Genomic DNA, 19,402 nt, shown 5'->3' with positions numbered 1-19,402 from the left:
GACTCGTATTTAAACACGTCAAAAAAGAAGCATCCATCAAAAACTTTAAGGACTTTACATCCACGTAACTTACTGCATAATCTTTTATGTGTTTCATTATAAGAATTTGATTTAGCTATCCTTCTTTTTTCACGAGTTCCATTTGAATTGAAAAATCTCTGAACGGAATAAAATACCTGTCATTGTTCCCGGACTGCATTTAGTATTCTGTTCAATTCTCGTAAGCTGTCGTGAGAATTCAGTCATGGCGGCCGGAATGGATAGTTTTGACAACGAGAAGCAGCCGGACCCCGAAACAATTGGAAAGGGACATGTACTAGAGGAATTTAAAGAAATAGAAGAATTCAAAGGACTGATTGACGGACTTAAACATGTATACAATGACCAAATTGCTCTGGAAGTGTCATGTGAACGATTTACAGGTAATCTTTGCAGTGTCAGAAGCCCGATGAGTCATATTCAGATATACTGATTGTGTCAGCGTGCCGTATGATATGTAGTGTTATTCATATAGTTGAATAATTTGTCTCGTGAAGAGTTGTCAAATTTGTATGCATTTTTACTTATTTCATTTAATTTTTATTGGGAAATCGCTGACAATATGCATATTAAACAGCAGGCCCTCAACGCCTTTTCTTGTTGTAAGCCAAAATATGTACAAGAACTTAATATGTTTCTCTTTAAAATCATCACGTATTTGAGTAACAAATTTATATATTCATAGCAGTAACTTTCACTCAAATGCAGGATTGTTACACAAATACAGGAGTGTGCTGGTAAATAAATATCAAAATCATTGACCCACACATATTTTTACTAATCTTTATTACTTTCAGAGATTGTTACTTCAGACAGGGACGTATATAACATATTAACTGTATTATACGTCCCTGCTTCAGGTCAGAAATTTAAAAAAAATGAACAATGAAGAGAAAAAAAACTGTTTTCCTGTCTTGAATTTCCTCCACATTATCCGATGACATGAATGTATTAATATGATTTTACAATAATTAGAATTTTGATTTTTCAGTCATCGCTGACAAATATCAGGAACAGCCCCACTTGATTGATCCTCATTTGGGTAAGTGTATTAATGCAGCAGGGTTGTTTCTTTTGTTTTTTTGCAGAACTTAAACTATACCAATATTAACAAAAATGATAGCTCCATTTCCAGGAATATGGATTTCTGTATTATAACTTTAGTTACTAATGGTACATTTTGTAGTAAACTTGACCAAATATTATTGTAGTTTTTTACAAGATAAGTTACGTCTTAAATGCAACTGATAGAATTTCCCCAACTTGTTTTGTTCAAAATCACAATAAACAAGATCCTTTTGACATTATGCCTGTCTTTCCAGAGTCATTGATGGCACAGATTTTGAGTATTGCCCGAGATGTAAAGTCTCCCCCAGCTTTGATTCACTTGGCATTCAAGTATCTTTATCTCATTACTAAGGTAAGGTTGTTGAATCATGCTGTTATTGAAATAAGTGATATAAAAACATGCATGCACATGGAAAAACTTTGTATGTGCAATGTTGTTGTCTCAGGTGGTGCAAGTTCCAGATTGATATTTTTTCTCTCTAATTTTTATTTCCATTAGCAATTCATACAGTACAATGTATTACAGATATTTGTATTTCCCATTCACAACACTTGTCTTTATCATAATACCTATTACACATAATATTTCAGTACCTGGTACAGAAATATGATTTATATATATATATATATTTTCATATATCATTACTTCAGGGCACATGTGTAAAAACACATTTAATTTGCTCTGAAACAGAATCAGCACCTAGGATATAACATAGTTGACAAACATTTATAACTGTATTTTTAATGCATGTAACAACTGATAGAATCTGAAATCTTCTCTATTTGTCCTTATTATCATATCTATTCTGTCTCTCAACTCATTTCTTATCTTACCAATTAGAGATAGTGGATTTTGTATTTCATTTTCAAATTTCTTTGAATTTCTGGCCTTCCAGATTAACCACTTAGAATGAAAAATTACAATGTTACAGAGTTTGTTGATGTTCTCTGGATATTCTGATATACCAAAAATCCTTTCTTTATCAGTAAAAACAATATACTGATAATCTACTGAAACATTAAAGAGACACTCATTCAATAACCTTTCAATTTGTAGCCATACCTCTTCACTCAATCTGCACTCACTAAAAAGATGTTGTTGTGTTTCTTGTTCTTCCTTACAAAAATTACAAAGACCATTTGATTTCTTCATTTCTTTCAATTTGTGTTCAGTGGTTATAATTCTGTGTATACTTCTCCACTGAAAATCTTTTACTTTTTTTTCTAGTCTACTGCTGTTTAATGAATGCCAAACTGCTTTCCACTCTAGATTGTAGTCTGTATCCCATTTCTGAATAGATTTTATCTGATTTGCTGTTTGAAACAATACATTTTTAATAGCTTTATTAAATAGTTTATTTAGTGCCAGCAAATTTTTACCATAAATGAAATATAAATCTTCTGTAATTTTGAATTTAGCTCTATTGTTTCCATTGTTATTTTGTAGCATATTTTTCCATTCCAAAGAGAAGGCTTTTCTTATAGTTGTATACTCTGATATCCAATTATTCTTTAATCTTAATTTTCTAAGTAATTCTCCTGATGTAATAAAGTCATGCTGTTCCGTATCCCAAATATCTTGAACCTTGGTAATCCCACTACTTGCCCACCCTTTATAAAATATAGGACTGTTTTTAAATAGTAGATTGTGGTTTCCAAATAAGTTCTGGTTGAGTACATCATCTGAAGTGGAAATAGAAGTGGTTCTCAGCAACTTTTGCCAATAGAACAGCCCTTCTAAATATATTTCATATAAAAACATGCATGCACATGGAAAAACTTTGTATGTGCAATGTTGTTGTCTCAGGTGGTGCAAGTTCCAGATTGATATTAATGGGGAAAATTAAGCACCGAATGTCAATATCGATCTTTCAGTAGTGGATGTCAAGATTTTTTTTCCCTACGTCATCAGATAGAAATATCCACACTTCTGTTGAGGGTAAGATATCTCTATCTTGCTAGGGTAAGACAGCTTGCACACACAGAACATAAACACTTACTAAACCGAAAGTTAGTTTTAAAAGCATAATAACAATGAATTTATTAACGTTATGATTGTCTTTGTATAATGTGTTTGACAACTTGGTCATAATAAAAACAAAAGTTTTTATTTTCCTTATTCCATATTTTTCAGCATATATTTGTCTCGTCATTCATATAAGGGATAGAAAAAGGATCATTCCCTAGTTTGAGGATAAGACAGAGAAATCTTTACACTGGAAGATGATTCCCCAAAGTCTAACCTTCAGCAAAGTCAGCAGGATAGACAGCCACGAATTTACTCTTTGGATAAAGTTTTCCCTGTCTTACCCTCAAACTAGGGAAAGATTTTATTTTTCTTCCAAATCAATAGATTGTTAGTGTAATGTTACAGATGAGAGGGTACAAGGTGATTGTACGACAGTTTCCACATGAGGTGGCTGATGTTGAACCAGTCCTTGCCATGATTGACCAACAGGATCCCAATAATCATCAGGTAATGAATGCTACCATTTCAGAAAAATAAGAAATTTTCCCAGTTACCTTGTCTAGGTTTTTCCCAGTTTCCTTGTCTTCCAGACTTGAAAATATGGAATTTTCTTCCTCATCCTGCAGTTAGGGTTTTAGTCCCCCATACTGTTGTTTTCCAAATGCTATTTTTCATTAAACATAAATAGTGTACCATGATTTCTTCTGTTATAGACATGGGAATCACGCTACATGCTAATCCTGTGGCTGTCTATGGTTTGTATGATACCATTTGATATGGTAAGACTTGACAGTAATGTTGTCAATGTATCTGGTGAGAGAAAGAGACCAGTCATGGACAGAATACTTGATGTGGCAAGGGTGAGTATTTTTTTCTCCTTTGTTTGGAAACTGTCAACAAAAAATAAACCTTGTCTGATTTCTATCAATAACTTAATAAGTTGCACCAACTGCATGTACATTGTATATGAATCACTTTGATTTGCCTAAAGATATTGAATAAGAAAAACTGTTATGTTTTCAGAAAGAATACATGCATTTCATGGTACACTTTATTTGTTAAGAAACTATTACTTCCCCTAGTAATAAAGATATTAAAAGGTTCAAATCAGCGGGAATATATATGGTGATATATGTATCTGTTTACTGATGTGGTTGCAGATGTACCTAACTGAGAATGACAAGTGTAGAGATGCAGCTGCTTACCTTGCTTCACGCTTCCTCACCAGACCTGATGTCAAAAAGGAACGCTTACCTGACTTCCTGGACTGGGCATTAAACATTCTCATCAACTCAGACAGTAGGTGGTCAGCCTTAATATTCAGTAACTTATACAATGAATGGTATTATAGACTGGTAACCTTTTTGCAGAGGTCTAAGTACAATACAGTATACAAGGGGGTAATCATGAACCACTGTGATTTAAAGACAGGTTTACAAATGTGTCATTTTTAACAGGTTCTCAACTTGTTGACTTAGTAAGTCATGTGTTGAATATTATTTCCCACATACAGAATGGTTTTCTTTTGTGAGGAAGGATTTGTACATTATACAAACTTATTTTTTAGAAAGTTTAAAAGAAGTTAAAATCAGAGACAGAAAAATTTGAACATCAGATTTCCTTAAATGTACTAAGTGTTACTAAGCTCACTTTGAACCTTTACACTGTAAGACTGTTATGAACCTTAAGTTATTTACAAGGTAATAATTATTTGATTATGTAATAGAAATTAATTTGTTATACGTTTCAGTATTCATGAATTAAGGAACATAATCGTGTCTTTATTATAAGTTTGCTCACAAAACCTGAAAGGATAAATAGGTATTTGTGTGATAGATGATGAATGATTTGTTTGAGGGGAAGTTTAGTTTATCTTAAGAAAAAAAGAGATATTTCCTATCAATATACATATATGAGAATTTCCTAAATGGACCTCTTGGAGTTTTAAGTAACGTCTTAAATCAAAAAGATGATGGAGTCATCCAGAATTAATAGGAAGATCAAATGCCAACAATGGAAGGAATGTTATCAGTGAATTGATATTAGATTCACAGATTGATTATTGAGGTTTAGATACTCTGTGAAATGTTACATTCTTTGTACTTTATTCAGCTTTTGGAGATAAAAGGTAACCAGTTATCACTTTGTTTAGAATGTATAAATAGATCAGTAAATCTTCTCAGGTATTTTTCATCACTTGGGTTTGACATGAATTGTTGTACATTAGTAACAGATTCCATTGATTTTCATCTTTTACTTGCAGTGAAGATGATGACAGGAATGAATAAGGTGACTGGTATATTGACCATGACTGCCCTGCTCTTCAAACATGGCAAGAGGGAGGACTTACTGGACTATGGTAATCAACCCTTAGACTGCTAATAGATGCTTTGTGTTGTGTCAGTAAAACTAAAATTCATTAGAAATCAAAGTCTGTCTTCTTTGATTAATTATCCAAAGGCCATGAATCTTAATACACTTGTATTGACAAGAAAGTTCCTCTAATGAAGCCATTAAAGGTTGTTTGAAGAAATTGTACCTTAACCAATATTCAAAGTCACATGGGTCAGATTTGTTTAAAATGATTAAGCAACATCTTCTGATTAATCAATAGATCTAGAATCTTGGTATTTAATGCAAAGATTTCTATTATGAAACTCATCAAAGATTATGAAAAATGAGACCTTGACCTGTATTCAAGTTTACTGGTGTCAAATTTTGTTATAATGCCCATCAAACGGCTTTTTTGATTAACCAAAAGGCCTGAAAGCATCATATTCAGCTTGAAGGTTCCTATGATAATGCCTGTCAAAGTGAAATGAACTTTACTTAAATGATCATGATAGTTGGCTAGTACATTTCATGTATGAAGCCCAACAAATTTACCCTGACCCTCATTCCAGCTCAAAGTGATCAGATTTGTTAAAACTTTCAAAAACAATTTCTGGTTAATGGAAAGAATTAGAATCATCATGTTTTGGTTTCAGATTCAAAGTTTAGTAACATTGTAAACGAAATATTTATAAACTAATTACCTTAACTCATCTACAGCAGGATCTGTAATTGTATACCGATATACCTCGCAGTGTAAGCATACTAATATCAAAGTTTATTTCAATAGATTTAATGTCAGTGTAATGATATTAGTGAAAAATTATTGAATACCAGGTGAGCTGTGCAGCATCATTTCATCTCCAGTTTTGTTAAGGGTACCTGCACTAATGAAAAATTACTGCTAATAAAGACTAAAGATTTTGTTCCAACTGCATATAAATATAAAAAAGAATTCAATAAATTAAAAAAAGAAAAATAAGCAAATAAATTAGTAAAGAAACAGATAAATAAAAATAAAAGAAGGGCTTCATCACTAACTGGTCAAGTTAATTTGATGATTTAGATATTGACTATGATAATAGAATTCCAATTTTAAATGCCACATATTGAAAAGTATGCTGTCCTCTATTGCAGCTCCAGTTGTGTTGATAAAAGTAAATGATTTGAAGTTACGAGACTGCAACAACTGTGTCATCAGAAAACATGGTGTCAAGGTCATTCAGAGGCTTGGCCTTACTTTTCTCAAAAACAGAGTAGCTGCCTGGAGGTTTGTACAGTTTTATTGGGTACATGTCGGGGTGATTTTTTTAATGTGTCAAATATTTACTTATATTTTTTTTTATTTTTGATGCCAAGCTACCTGTGTTAAGGGTCATTGATTATTCTTAGAAATTGTAAGGACTTGTATTTTTCTGAAATTTTAAGAGTCTTGATAAAACTTTCTACTGTTTATATTAAAAAAATCTCTATTGAAAAGTGTAAATTTATGTATTATCTACTGCTTGTTGACAATAGATACCAGCGAGGGAGCCGCTCTTTGACTGATAACCTCAAAAAAGGTCACCAACCAGGGATACAGCAGACTTCTGTCCCTAACACCACACAGGAGGATGAGGAATATGATATTCCTGAGGAAGTAGAAGAGGTTATAGGTAAGTGGATTTTAGGATGGGAAAATAAATAATAGGGTTGTATAGTAAAACTTTGTTCAAATAGGTGACAAAGTTTGAGTGCTGTGAAGGTCCTTTCAGTGTACAGATCTATTTTTGTATGATCATGGTCAGGAGTGAATTTGGGATTTGGCCTTAAATTGACCCTTGGATATTTGAAGAGGACATAGGTCATGGTTTATAGCTGAACAAGTCACATATGAGATTGGTATAAATTTGTACATGGTGCAGATAGAACAATGTATTTTCTGGCCCTGTATCCATTCTTTTCATGAGCTAAGAATTTCTTGTAGAATGAAAATGTTCATTTCTCTGTCATAATTTGTATAAAGTCATGGCAACATTGCATTGGCATAAATTTCACAATTTGTAAAATAACTTATTTCACAAAAAGCTTAAATCAAGCTGATAGCTTATATTGATCACTCTGCTTAACCAAAATTGAAGCATGCAAGGCACCTAAGTGAAGGCAAGTATATTACACCTCAACAATTCATGAGAATGATATTAAGAATACATTAAAAGAAATTCTTTTGCCAAAAAAAAAATGATAATTCACCCTGTTGTAGTTAAGATATGGTAATTTTCAACCCTACAACTTACCAAGTAAGACTTAGAAGTTTCCACTCTAGACACATTGCCATGACATCATGATCACCTTGGTGAAGAGATTGCTCTATGTGAAGTATTGTGTTATCTGTTGCCTGTAGATCATTGTCTAATTACATGTAGTTGAGGGGAGATGTAGAGTGTTAAGATACCATCACTATCATATCAGCCAACATTAGGTTTTGAAAATGCCTTTTACTCCTCAATTACTCTTAAAGTATCTTGATTATTTTAAAAGTTCTGTTTTTTCCAGATAAGTATATTTGACAAAGGAGTATATTAATATTCCTTTTTCCCTTATGATTAATGTTACATTACAAATACAAATTACCTCCCTTTGATTGTAATATTGGGCTAGAAACTAAACAACAATTTTTAGATCACTGGTTTTTGCTGAGATTTCCTAAATATCACAGAAGATATACATGTATAGCATACATTGACACTGTTGAGAAGCTCCACCTATTACGAAATGTCTGTCAGTGACTAATGAGACCCCTCTATTTTAGAGCAACTGTTGAGTGGACTGAAGGACAAAGACACTGTGGTCAGATGGTCAGCGGCTAAAGGGTGAGAACCTCTAGCTTTAGTACTGATGGCAGCTGTAAACACTTTCTTTGAACTGAAAAAATGTCAAATGTTATTAAATGTATCTAAAAAAATGTTTGAGCAATTATGAGCAAATAATACAGTGTAATTTAGTGAAGTGAATTTATTATCTCATCAACTCATATGATGTTTACATAATTCATACAACCTACAACTTATGAAAGATGTTTTTTTTTGTTACAATAATGTTAAATGAGATTAGAACTATGTCCTTCTGATAGTGCTTCAAATTTTGCAGTATTGGTCGTGTAACTGGACGACTCCCAAGAGAGCTTGCTGATGAAGTGGTGGGGTCAGTGTTGGAGCTCTTCAGTCTTCAGGAAACAGATGGGGCCTGGCATGGGGGTAAGTGTGCTTAATATTTTGTATCACATTTATTAGTGTCTTCTTTACTTCTGAAAGTGCTTCCTGACTGCTCCATATAGATCATATCATTACCTGATTCACGATATAAATATAAATTCAGCGTTCATGACAGTTCGAGGGAAAAATTGCTAAAACATCATAAGGAGCTGGTCAACAATCAAAACATCGCAATATCTGCATGCACCCAAGCATTCAAATGATCATGATGAAGTATCTTTCTGATTGTGATTGCCAATTCTCGACATGTTCTACATATGTCTAGATGATGTGTATTAATTTCTTAGCTTGGATAGCTTATGTCTGGTTATTTTGGTTGTTTCAGGTAGCAATACGGTTGTTTTATGCCTATTGCCCCTCTGTGCGTTGTGATCAACCATTGGCCTTGTGAAACATTTCATTATGTAAGACCCAACACATTGGGGAATAGGTTTGACTGTTGACTGTCAAGGCATGAAATAACCATATAATGTTGATTTCCTATTATTTTACTTCCTCATTATAGGTTGTCTGGCTCTAGCTGAACTTGGGAGACGTGGCTTGTTACTGCCAGAGAGACTTCCAGATGGTAAGTAACATCTGAATGGTGATGGTAGGGATGGGGATGCATAGCTCTAAGACAAATAAAACATGTTAATGTATTTTGTTATGTGACTGTATATTCTCCTCAGTATTCTTGCAAATCAGAATTCAACCACCGTTTATCAATGATATTTTGTAAACATTTGTCTTGTATCTTATCTTTGGTTTCAATTGTCTGAATGTGATCTATGTATTTCAGGAGTTATATATCTACTGTATTGGTACAGTCAATATTAATTTATTTCATCTTCTCCTTAATTAGCCCCCTGCCAGTGAAACTGGAGGGGACTATTGTGTTTGTCTCTGTCTGTCCTGCCTGTCCAGATGTCCATGTGAATGTTGGTTTCCAGACGAAAACTTGAGAAATGACACATGGATTTGAATAAAATTTCAGTAAAAGTTAGGTTATGAGATAATACAAAGTGGGATTGGGTTTGGGGTCGAAAGGTCAACTACAAAGGTCATTGTTACTAAAAATAGATATTGATCATCAAATTTTGCTTTCCAGATGATAACTTCTGAAATGATCGATCAATTTATTTGAAACTTCACAAAATGTCAACTTATGAAGTAATAAAGAGTGGGATTGAGATTTGGGTCAAATATGAACTTCACTGTTACTAAAAATAGATATTGTCATAGTTTGGCTTCCATATGGTAATTTGTGATAGGGTTGACCGATTGTATTAAAACTTGATGCAATCTAATATTTTCAGAAAATATGTAGGGTGGGATTGAGTTAGGGGCCAACTGTGAAGGCTGTGAAGGTCACTTACTACAATAGATGTTTAAAACCATTATTAGGGCCATGCATCAAAGATGCGGGAAGCAAATTTTGTCAGAATAGCACCGGTAGTCAAATGACCAATATTCAAAGTCACTGTGTCAAAAGGTCAAGGTCAAATTTTACATCTTTTTTCATGTATATACTGACAATGTAACTAGAATGGTTAAATTTACCCTTAACAAAGCTGGGTTCTTTCTGACATGTCAGTGTTTTTGTTACCTTAACAAAGCTGGGTTCTTTCTGACATGTCAGTGTTTTTGTTACCTTAACAAAGCTGGGTTCTTTCTGACATGTCAGTGTTTTTGTTACCTTAACAAAGCTGGGTTCTTTCTGACATGTCAGTGTTTTTGTTACCTTAACAAAGCTGGGTTCTTTCTGACATGTCAGTGTTTTTGTTACCTTAACAAAGCTGGGTTCTTTCTGACATGTCGGTGTTTTTGTTACCTTAACAAAGCTAGGTTCTTTCTGACATGTCAGTGTTTTTGTTACCTTAACAAAGCTGGGTTCTTTCTGACATGTCAGTGTTTTTGTTACCTTAACAAAGCTGGGTTCTTTCTGACATGTCAGTGTTTTTGTTACCCTAACAAAGCTGGGTTCTTTCTGACATGTCAGTGTTTTTGTTACCCTAACAAAGCTGGGTTCTTTCTGACATGTCAGTGTTTTTGTTACCCTAACAAAGCTGGGTTCTTTCTGACATGTCAGTGTTTTTGTTACCCTAACAAAGCTGGGTTCTTTCTGACATGTCAGTGTTTTTGTTTATTTTCAAGATAATCTTTTATTTGAATTAGAGATGACAAACTTGTTTAAAACTTCATACAGTATTAAGCGCTAGGGAGTGCATATCAAGTTTATTTTCCACATTATTATTTTTTTATGTTTTGATGTCCTTCCTTCCAAGATTCTGGTTTTTGGAGGGAAGACTTTCAGTTGTTAAAATGAGACATCTGTTCATTGCTATCAAGTTCTATGTTGCTTAGAAAAAATTAATTAACAGGGGGTGGGGGGATGAGTGTTGCATGCAACACTACTTGAAATCTTGTTTATTTTTCAACCTTTGCCTATTTTAGTGGTTCCAGTCGTGTTGAAGTCTTTGGAGTATGATGACAAGCGAGGATTCTTTTCTGTTGGAGCTCATGTGAGAGATGCTGCATGTTATGTTTGCTGGGCATTTGCTAGAGCATATGAACCACAGGAAATCACACCTCATGTTAATAAGATTGCAACGTAAGTCTTTGCTCTCAGAACCTACAGATTTTATGGGTAAATGAAAAAGGGAAAAAAGGAATATTTTTTGGTTTGCTTGTCCACAGATTGTAATATTCTGAAATTTGATAAACTTGTTTGTATACTATCTGCATAAATATATTGTATCATGGAATTGATAGTAATGTTCTGTCTGATTTCAGGGCTCTTGTGAAAGCTTCTATATATGACCGGGAGGTGAATGTCCGACGTGCTGCTGCTGCTGCTTTTCAGGAAAATGTGGGACGCCAGGTATCATCATCTTTACAATAACCCATTTACATTGAGTAGATGTGTTGTTTAGTATTGTCCTCTGTATTATGAAATGTTATAAATGAGACATTGACTTGAAGTGTATTCTATTCCACACAACCTCTAACTTCAATCATAACTCTTTGTATTAATAATTTATATGACAATTTTCAGTTTTACTAAGAAATAATTCAAATGTCTAAAATTTGTGTTATAGAGATAATAAGAATGCAAAACAATGTAGAATATTTAAAAATCCTGCACTTTTGAATTTTCAGTTTTGTATCTGTTTGCCTAATGTATGGTGTTTTCTATTTCAGGGTACATTTCCACATGGAATTGACATCCTTACCACTGTTGATTATTTTGCTGTTGGAAATAGATCCCATTGCTTTCTGGATCTGAGGTAAAAAGAATGTAAACAAAACATATAAAAAAGTATTGGTTTATAACATTAGATAGAATAAGCACAGATAAATATAGATAATGTCTGCAGTATATCCAGATTATTATGCCAGTTTGTTTATTTCAATTCATCAGATAGAGATATCAAAGTGATTTTGGGTCATCATACATGATGGATTTTAAAAATAGAAACATTAAAAATGAAATTGTACATAATCAACTTGGAACCTTTTTTTTCTGTAAATTCATGCTCTTTGATTTATCACTGGGATAAATCTAAACTATTACAATGTTTCTCTAAGCTTACGGAGAGCTTTCAACAGCCGCCGTCCATCTTGGTCACTCAAGTGGTTGATGGAAGATGGCATGGTAATGGCACTTGTCAGTCACCACATTAACATTTTGGTTCCTTGTGTCATGAATCCTGTTTTGTACCCAGGTGGTGTTGAAACTTCTCTGAACAAAAAAACTGACGGTATAACAAGGTATTGTTAATGTAATTGCAGTGTATTTGTGGCCCAATTCCCCGAGTACACTGAAGGATTGATCGATCACCTTGTTCAAATCAAGATATCCCACTGGGATAGGTGAGTCTTACAAACCCAAACATCATGTTGGTAAATTTTGGTGAGTTTCGAAATTTTGGTAATCTTCAAAAGATTCTAATTTCATGTTTCAAATTAAGATGAATTCACTTCAAAAATTTGATATTTTATAGCAAGTTTAGTTAGTACAGCACAAGATGAAGTTGTTTCAGACTTTCCAATATTGATTACTACTTTGTGTATCTGTAACTATTTCTGTTCCAGTGCTGTACGAGAGTTAACAGCCAAAGCTCTTCACAGACTTACACCCAAAGCTCCGGAGTACATGACAAAAACTGGTGAGACTTACACACTGTATCCCAATGTATTCAAGTGCTGTCACATTGTCATGTTTTCACCCTGTTATATACACCTAGATCTATGTGACATTATTATAACTGTTTTGAAATGCATAGCTACATTATATTAGCATTTGCTATATCTCTATAATTTGTATTTGTAGTATTGCCACTGTTGTTACCCCAGACAACGGGACCTGACCTTTTCCTCCGACATGGTACTATCCTGGCCGTAGCAGAGATCACACATGCTCTGGGCAAGCTGGTTAATCAACAAAACAGGTAATGCCTCTAAAACTTAAGCACCTTAACTCAAAAATTATCTGATATTTCAATAATGCCTGCAAGGAAAACTTTTAAAACACTTCCTTGTTAATGTTTGTTCCATCTCATCATACTTCAAAATAATCACTCAACAATTTTGATATATGAGTATCATTCATAATATGCCTGCAGCACTGCTTTTATTTTCAGAACTATAACTGATGTTCTGGATGCAGATGTGATAGAAGGACTGCGAGGGATTGCTAAAAAGGTCAGTTTGTGTTCTCATTTCTACTCTTATTGTCATTTGAGGTCAGGATGACCTAGAGTTCAGTTCTCATTATAATATGAAAGAGATATGACTATTTTGATGGTTTAGAAGTCTCTGCTGTACCAGTCATGGTCGAGTGCCTTCTGTCCTTGTATTAGTGATATGTATATCTTGATAACATTTTAGTTTGTAGTTAAGGTTATGTACCATAGTATTCTCTACATACATATAACTTGCACATAAGAAACAACAAACTGCTGTTTTCATGGATTGTTTATAGCCCTATTCTTCCCACCTCCCCCTCCGCTTCATCGTTTAGTGTCCGAGATAGATAAGAATGAATTTTCTGTTCCGCTGCAAATCTAATAGGAGATCCTCTCCTTCCTGATTATGAATTAGGATTTAAAATAATATTTGAAAAATACTTTGAAAGTGCAAATCTATTTTAAAAAAGATGATTTTCTAGCAAAGCGTAACTGCATTTAAAGATGTGTTTGACCTAATTTCATTTTCAGCTTCATGATGTTGAACTTTTCCGAGGCATGGGAGGTGAACTTATGAGGAAAGCAGGTAAGCATAATCTCACTTGAAAGTCTGGACACTTTGATTTACGAAAATATGTATCCTGGTATTTTTACAACTGCATATCATTAAGTTTCTTTCGGTTCTACAAGAGATATTACAAATGATATTCCATTCACAATCATCTTTGTTGTTGAACAATCATTGTTGTAGTGAGTTGTCTGATAGAGAAGCTGTCACTATCCAAGCTACCCTACCATGGAGATCCCATCATTGGTAAGTGTGCTGCCTTTTTTGGGGTGTTTGGTGTAGGGGTCGGGGTCTATTAAAGAAGATAAACAAGATACAAACTTAAGTGTTACTACAGTAAAACCAGTGTCAATAATTACATGATTTTGTCAGTACACTTTGACTTGATATTGGCCATATGTCACTTGCTCAAATCACGAAAAATGCTAAAATTACCTGATATTTCTTTACATTTCATCAGTGTATAGAAAATCAATTCTTCATATTTCATCAGAGTTTAGAAAATCAATTCTTCATATTTCATCAGTGTTTAAAAAATCATTTTTGAATCTGATATAGTCAAAATTATGTTCAACATTTCCTGAATACATACAGATGTGAACTTTTTTAAGGTCCTTTTCTTTGAAGTCTTTTAAAATGCCCTGTCACTCTTGATTTTGAAAGGCTGTGAACAGATCTTTGATAGCTTGAGGTTGTCAACACTGTACAATCTTCTACATCACTAATAAGAGTGTGTTACAGTTGTAAAATATTTTTCTCCAGAATTATGGCAAAGAATCATTGATGACTGTTTACACCATATTGAACCAGAAATTCAGGTAAGCAACCTATCCAAATCTATCAGCCCTTGAACAATTCTTGTTATCGCTATTTCTTGAAAAGTACTTGATGAATCTTCTTATATAGCCTGTATGCATTATTTCTTTTTTGAACAGATCTGAAAAAACACATGGCTGACAGGTGGCCATCTTGAATTTTGTCATCAATAGTTTGTTATCACTATTTCTGAAGAAATATTCTGAAATTTCGTATTTAAATTTAACCATTCAGTAATGCCTTCATAATTAATAACAAGGTAAACTGGAAGGGGCAAGATGGACATAGTTGTTAATTATAAAGATAACCTGAACTTACCATTGTTTCTATCTCCAGTTAGTATTATAGTTCTGTTAAATTGTTGGCATATGATTATGAAAAATAAAAATGGAAAAGAGAGGTATACTTAAGTTAATAAAAATAACTTATATTAATGAAATTTTAACTAAAAGACGTGCAGAATATCAAACTGTGACATCTGTTTACAGGAAGCAGCTGTAGCAGCCATTCCAGCCTTCTTTCAGGAATATTATTCAGACAGCAATAGAGATGCTTTCCCTGACAAACAAGGTATGAATATATGTCAGTCATCTTTGGATCATCACCTGTAGAAACAATCTGTATATAATCTACGTATACCTTTATCATTAACGCAAGTTATAGCAAAAGTGTTATGAACTTGTATATAAATCTGATATCAACGTAACTGTTATTTTTGTCTCTTAATGGAATTAATTCAAGATTTATTTGAAATATAGTGTACAGTCTGTTATATTCTACAATGGGTGGCTTATTTTATTTTCAGAAAATGTAATAAGTAGATACTTAGAAGAGCTAAAAAGCCCAGTTGAAATATCAAGGTATGTATTTAAAGTATAACGTTTTTTGAGTCAGAACTCTTTAGAAAATCTCTGTAATCACTTAGTGCCTAATGCATTAAAAACTTTACTGATATAAAAAGTAACTACATATCGGCATGTTTTCTGTTCACATCCAGGATTGTTGTTATTGTGGAACTTTACTGCGGGTCATAAAATCCAATCTACATTATACAGGAGACAATATGGAGGAAAAATAAAAAAAGATCAACTCTCCTGAAACAGATCTAGAATATTACCTGCTAGTTATATGTATCACCAAATGTCATGAAGTTACATGTAAAATAATTTCATGAATCTTATAACCAGTGTCGTCGATTTTAGAAGCAACTTCATGAATTTTATAACTAATATCATTGATTTTAGAACAAACATCATGAATTTTTAACCAATATGGTCAATTTTAGAAACAACTTCATGAAATTCAGAAGAAAATTAAAGAATTTTATAACAATTTCATGATTTCTAGAAACAATATCTAGAATTTTTAAACAATTTCATGGATTTAAGAATGATTTCGTGACTTTTTTTAACAATTCTATGGATACACTACAGTGTATTTTTATGTGGTTGACTGGCGCATCTCATCATGAATCATTTGATTGCTGTACTGAATTTAATTATGAATATTAAGAAGCTGCATGGTTTCTTGAACCCCCACAAAGCCTTATTGAAAACTGTTTGATGCTGAACCGTCTCTGCATTATTTTAGAGATGAAACAGTGCTATACATACCCCAGTGTATGTTTTTGTATAGGTGTCATCAGATTGTACATTAACATGACATTATTTTCCTAAATTTTGTAGAATGGGGTATTCCTTGGCCATTGGTGCTCTACCCAAGTTTTTCATTAAGAACAAACTCCGAGGTATCCTGAGTGGTCTTATGGGAGCCACTCGGGTGACAGAGAAAGAGAAAAAGTGGGCAGAGTCAAGACGTGATGCAATCAAAGCTATCACAGGGTAAGGACAAGGCTGAATACCTGGAAATAATATTTGAATAAACTCTCTGATTTTTATGTCATTGATGAAAAAATAATTCTTTAAGTTCAAGTTTTGGCAAATCTCATAGGAAGTATGTCTCTTCTAATTCCTAGATTGTAATTTTCTTGAGAAATAAGACATTATTGAAAATGACAAAATTTGAAGATAGGATGATGGTTGAAATACAAACAGCAGCAATTTTTGAAATTTGATTGATTAACAGTTATAGATATTGTAATATAAATAAATGGTAATAGAATATTGTACTTTTAATAGCTTCTCTTAACCTTTTCCAGCTATGATCAAAATACCCAGACAGTGGTAGATTTATGTGTTACAGGGTCTGTAAGTCAGTTGGAGTTGATAAAGATGGAGACCAGTCACAGGTCTTGTGTTCACAGAATATTTCCGAGGTGTATGACACATTCTTCTCGGCCATGCAAGACTACACCTTGGACAGTCGAGGAGATGTTGGGGCATGGTGAGTAAAGATCATTTACTGTAGATATAGAAATCTAAGCCTGGCAGAGCTTAATAGTGTTAAGCTTGAGAATGCTAAATAATATTTGCACATTTCATAACTTTTACTTCCTCTTCTGCCAGTGTAATAATTAAGACAGAACACTTGTTTTGGAACGACCAGATTTATCAGCAATGAGATGTGTTATGTCGAGCTTTTCATTATTTGTTGATGATTAATATGTCTCTACGATGATATCAGAGTTATCTCCCTGTCATTATAACATTTCACCTCTGTTAATTATAGCTTATTCACACAGAGCAAATTGTGTTTTTAATCAGGGCTCGGGAGGCTGCCATGATAGGCTTGCATGAAATTTCCACTGTGATAGTCAACACTGATGCTAGTCTGATATCACCTGAAATGTAAGTAGGTCACTGTGATCCTGATCTTGTCACAACTCCTTGTCTAGAGCTGCTTTCGGGAAATCCAGTTTGAACAGTTCAGGCGACATGGAATCATGGAATCATTCCATGATAAATGAACGCACTTGTATCAGATGATGGGAATGTTAAAGTAAAACTCAAAATAGACAGTTTTAGAATGTCCTGTTTAACATAAAAACCATGCAATGATAATAAACTATGTCCCATTTTACTCTGTACTGAATGTCATAGCATTTCCAGAAATGTCTTCACATATCCACCCTCTTTTATGCAAAAGCTCTGTAAACTAAATGATATTCAGTCATCTGGTTTCGTACAGGTATGGCTGGACCCCTCAACCTTCACATGTCAAATATTCCACAGTCTAGCCTCAGTACATATCTGTGCCTAGTATTTCTCTTGCAGGTTCAGCTGCTTCAACCACTTAAAACTGCATATGTGTAATTGAATTTGACTCAGATTCACTTGTATACCTCAAGGCTACAACACAACTTACAATTTAAAAAAGAAAACTTATCTGATGATTTTTCATGTTTTTGTCTAGAAAACATGCTACATTGTATGAGTTACAAATATTTGGGTTTTCTGGATGAAACAATTTTACAATCAAAACCAAATATTGTTTTAGATAAAAAAAAATGAATATTGAAATACTCTAAACACTATTTACATATTTCAGATGTAAGAATTTGTTTTGCTGTCTGGTACAGCAGGCTTGTGAAAAAATTGACCGGACAAGGGCACACGCTGGCAACATATTCAAGTGTCTCCTCTATCACAGGTAGGAACAATGACACCCACTTGAACCATATTTAAGTGTCTTACCTATCACAGCAAGGCACAATGGCACATATTGGCAACATATTCCTGTGTCATGAAGCATGCTTAGCACCATTGAAAAGAGAAAAATACTAAATGTTTGGTATAGTTATACAGCACCTGCTCATGTAAATTATGGATGTTAAAGCTACAGTTATACATGTTGTACTTATTCTTATTACCATTTCTGAAAAAAACTTCCACTTCATAAGTATGAAAAAAAAACAACAAATGAGTGGTATTAAGAAACACTTGATAGTAATAATAAAACAGGCAAAAATTAATGAAAGTTGTTATATGAAGTTCTGAAGGATGGCACTAGAAAAAGTGTGACCAGTCTGCATACTAGACATAAACAGATAAATACACAGGTGTAGTAGGCATATTTACAGGTAAGATATTATATCACACATACTGCATGCTTTTTGTGACATTAAAGTGAAATACAGATTTATAGACATTTGTAGCCTGGTGGAAAGATCTAAGGATTTTATGACTTCAGTTTAACAATGACGGTAAATGAAAGCATATTTAAAATGAGTGAATTTCAACATCATCATCTTTAGTATATATAAGACAATTTAATTTTTCACTATCTCTGTATGAAAAAAAAAAATTTTCCTTTTTAATTTTTAGTAAAAGTTGCATATATTTGGGCTTTAATTTGTTTACACTTTTTTCTATGCTGACATAGATTATGTTAACTTTCAAGGGAAACTATTTCTTTTCAGACCAGAAATTCCTCACATTCCAGACCGCCATTTATTAGAAGAGGTGTTTCCCAGGTAAGAATTAAATCTTCAGCTCATAAAACTACATGTATAGTATTGTCAGTGTGGTAGAATTTCTATATTAAACATCTGTTATTAAACAGGTGTTAACTAACAGAATTAAATCTTCAGCTCATAAAACTACATGTATAGTATTGTCAGTGTGGTAGAATTTCTATATTAAACATCTGTTATTAAACAGTGTAGTATTCCTTACTTGTTTAACATATATTTGATATGAAGAGATTCAATCAGATATAAGAACTGTTTACAACTGTTCTCTTAAGGGAAAGTTCTAATTTTCAAGTGACACAAATGATTTAAATGTTA

At 33.3% G+C, this 19,402-nt stretch overlaps 1 protein-coding gene across 1 annotated transcript in view; it reads left to right on the top strand.

Annotated features, from left to right (window-relative positions):
* Positions 1–244: 244 nt before the first annotated feature.
* The window catches only part of LOC132551587 (tubulin-specific chaperone D-like), a 43,762-nt gene continuing 24,604 nt past the window's right edge, over positions 245–19,402 (top strand). Inside the window, exons 1-29 of the mRNA XM_060215742.1 lie at positions 245–422; positions 1,031–1,081; positions 1,362–1,459; positions 3,482–3,583; positions 3,790–3,936; positions 4,237–4,375; positions 5,340–5,435; positions 6,545–6,677; positions 6,926–7,062; positions 8,199–8,259; positions 8,537–8,643; positions 9,167–9,229; positions 11,098–11,254; positions 11,437–11,524; positions 11,845–11,930; positions 12,436–12,516; positions 12,739–12,812; positions 12,977–13,094; positions 13,287–13,347; positions 13,863–13,917; positions 14,083–14,145; positions 14,662–14,717; positions 15,204–15,285; positions 15,521–15,575; positions 16,401–16,556; positions 16,918–17,058; positions 17,379–17,462; positions 18,163–18,264; positions 19,034–19,087. Of these exons, the coding sequence (XP_060071725.1) occupies positions 245–422; positions 1,031–1,081; positions 1,362–1,459; positions 3,482–3,583; positions 3,790–3,936; positions 4,237–4,375; positions 5,340–5,435; positions 6,545–6,677; positions 6,926–7,062; positions 8,199–8,259; positions 8,537–8,643; positions 9,167–9,229; positions 11,098–11,254; positions 11,437–11,524; positions 11,845–11,930; positions 12,436–12,516; positions 12,739–12,812; positions 12,977–13,094; positions 13,287–13,347; positions 13,863–13,917; positions 14,083–14,145; positions 14,662–14,717; positions 15,204–15,285; positions 15,521–15,575; positions 16,401–16,556; positions 16,918–17,058; positions 17,379–17,462; positions 18,163–18,264; positions 19,034–19,087 (2,825 nt within the window). The remainder of the gene's footprint in view (positions 423–1,030; positions 1,082–1,361; positions 1,460–3,481; positions 3,584–3,789; positions 3,937–4,236; positions 4,376–5,339; positions 5,436–6,544; positions 6,678–6,925; positions 7,063–8,198; positions 8,260–8,536; positions 8,644–9,166; positions 9,230–11,097; positions 11,255–11,436; positions 11,525–11,844; positions 11,931–12,435; positions 12,517–12,738; positions 12,813–12,976; positions 13,095–13,286; positions 13,348–13,862; positions 13,918–14,082; positions 14,146–14,661; positions 14,718–15,203; positions 15,286–15,520; positions 15,576–16,400; positions 16,557–16,917; positions 17,059–17,378; positions 17,463–18,162; positions 18,265–19,033; positions 19,088–19,402) is intronic.

This window comes from Ylistrum balloti, unplaced genomic scaffold, assembly GCF_031769215.1.
Source record: "Ylistrum balloti isolate Yb309-2 unplaced genomic scaffold, AGI_CSIRO_Ybal_v1 Utg370208, whole genome shotgun sequence".
NCBI lineage: Eukaryota > Metazoa > Mollusca > Bivalvia > Pectinida > Pectinidae > Ylistrum > Ylistrum balloti.
This window is presented reverse-complemented; position numbering and strand designations above follow the sequence as displayed.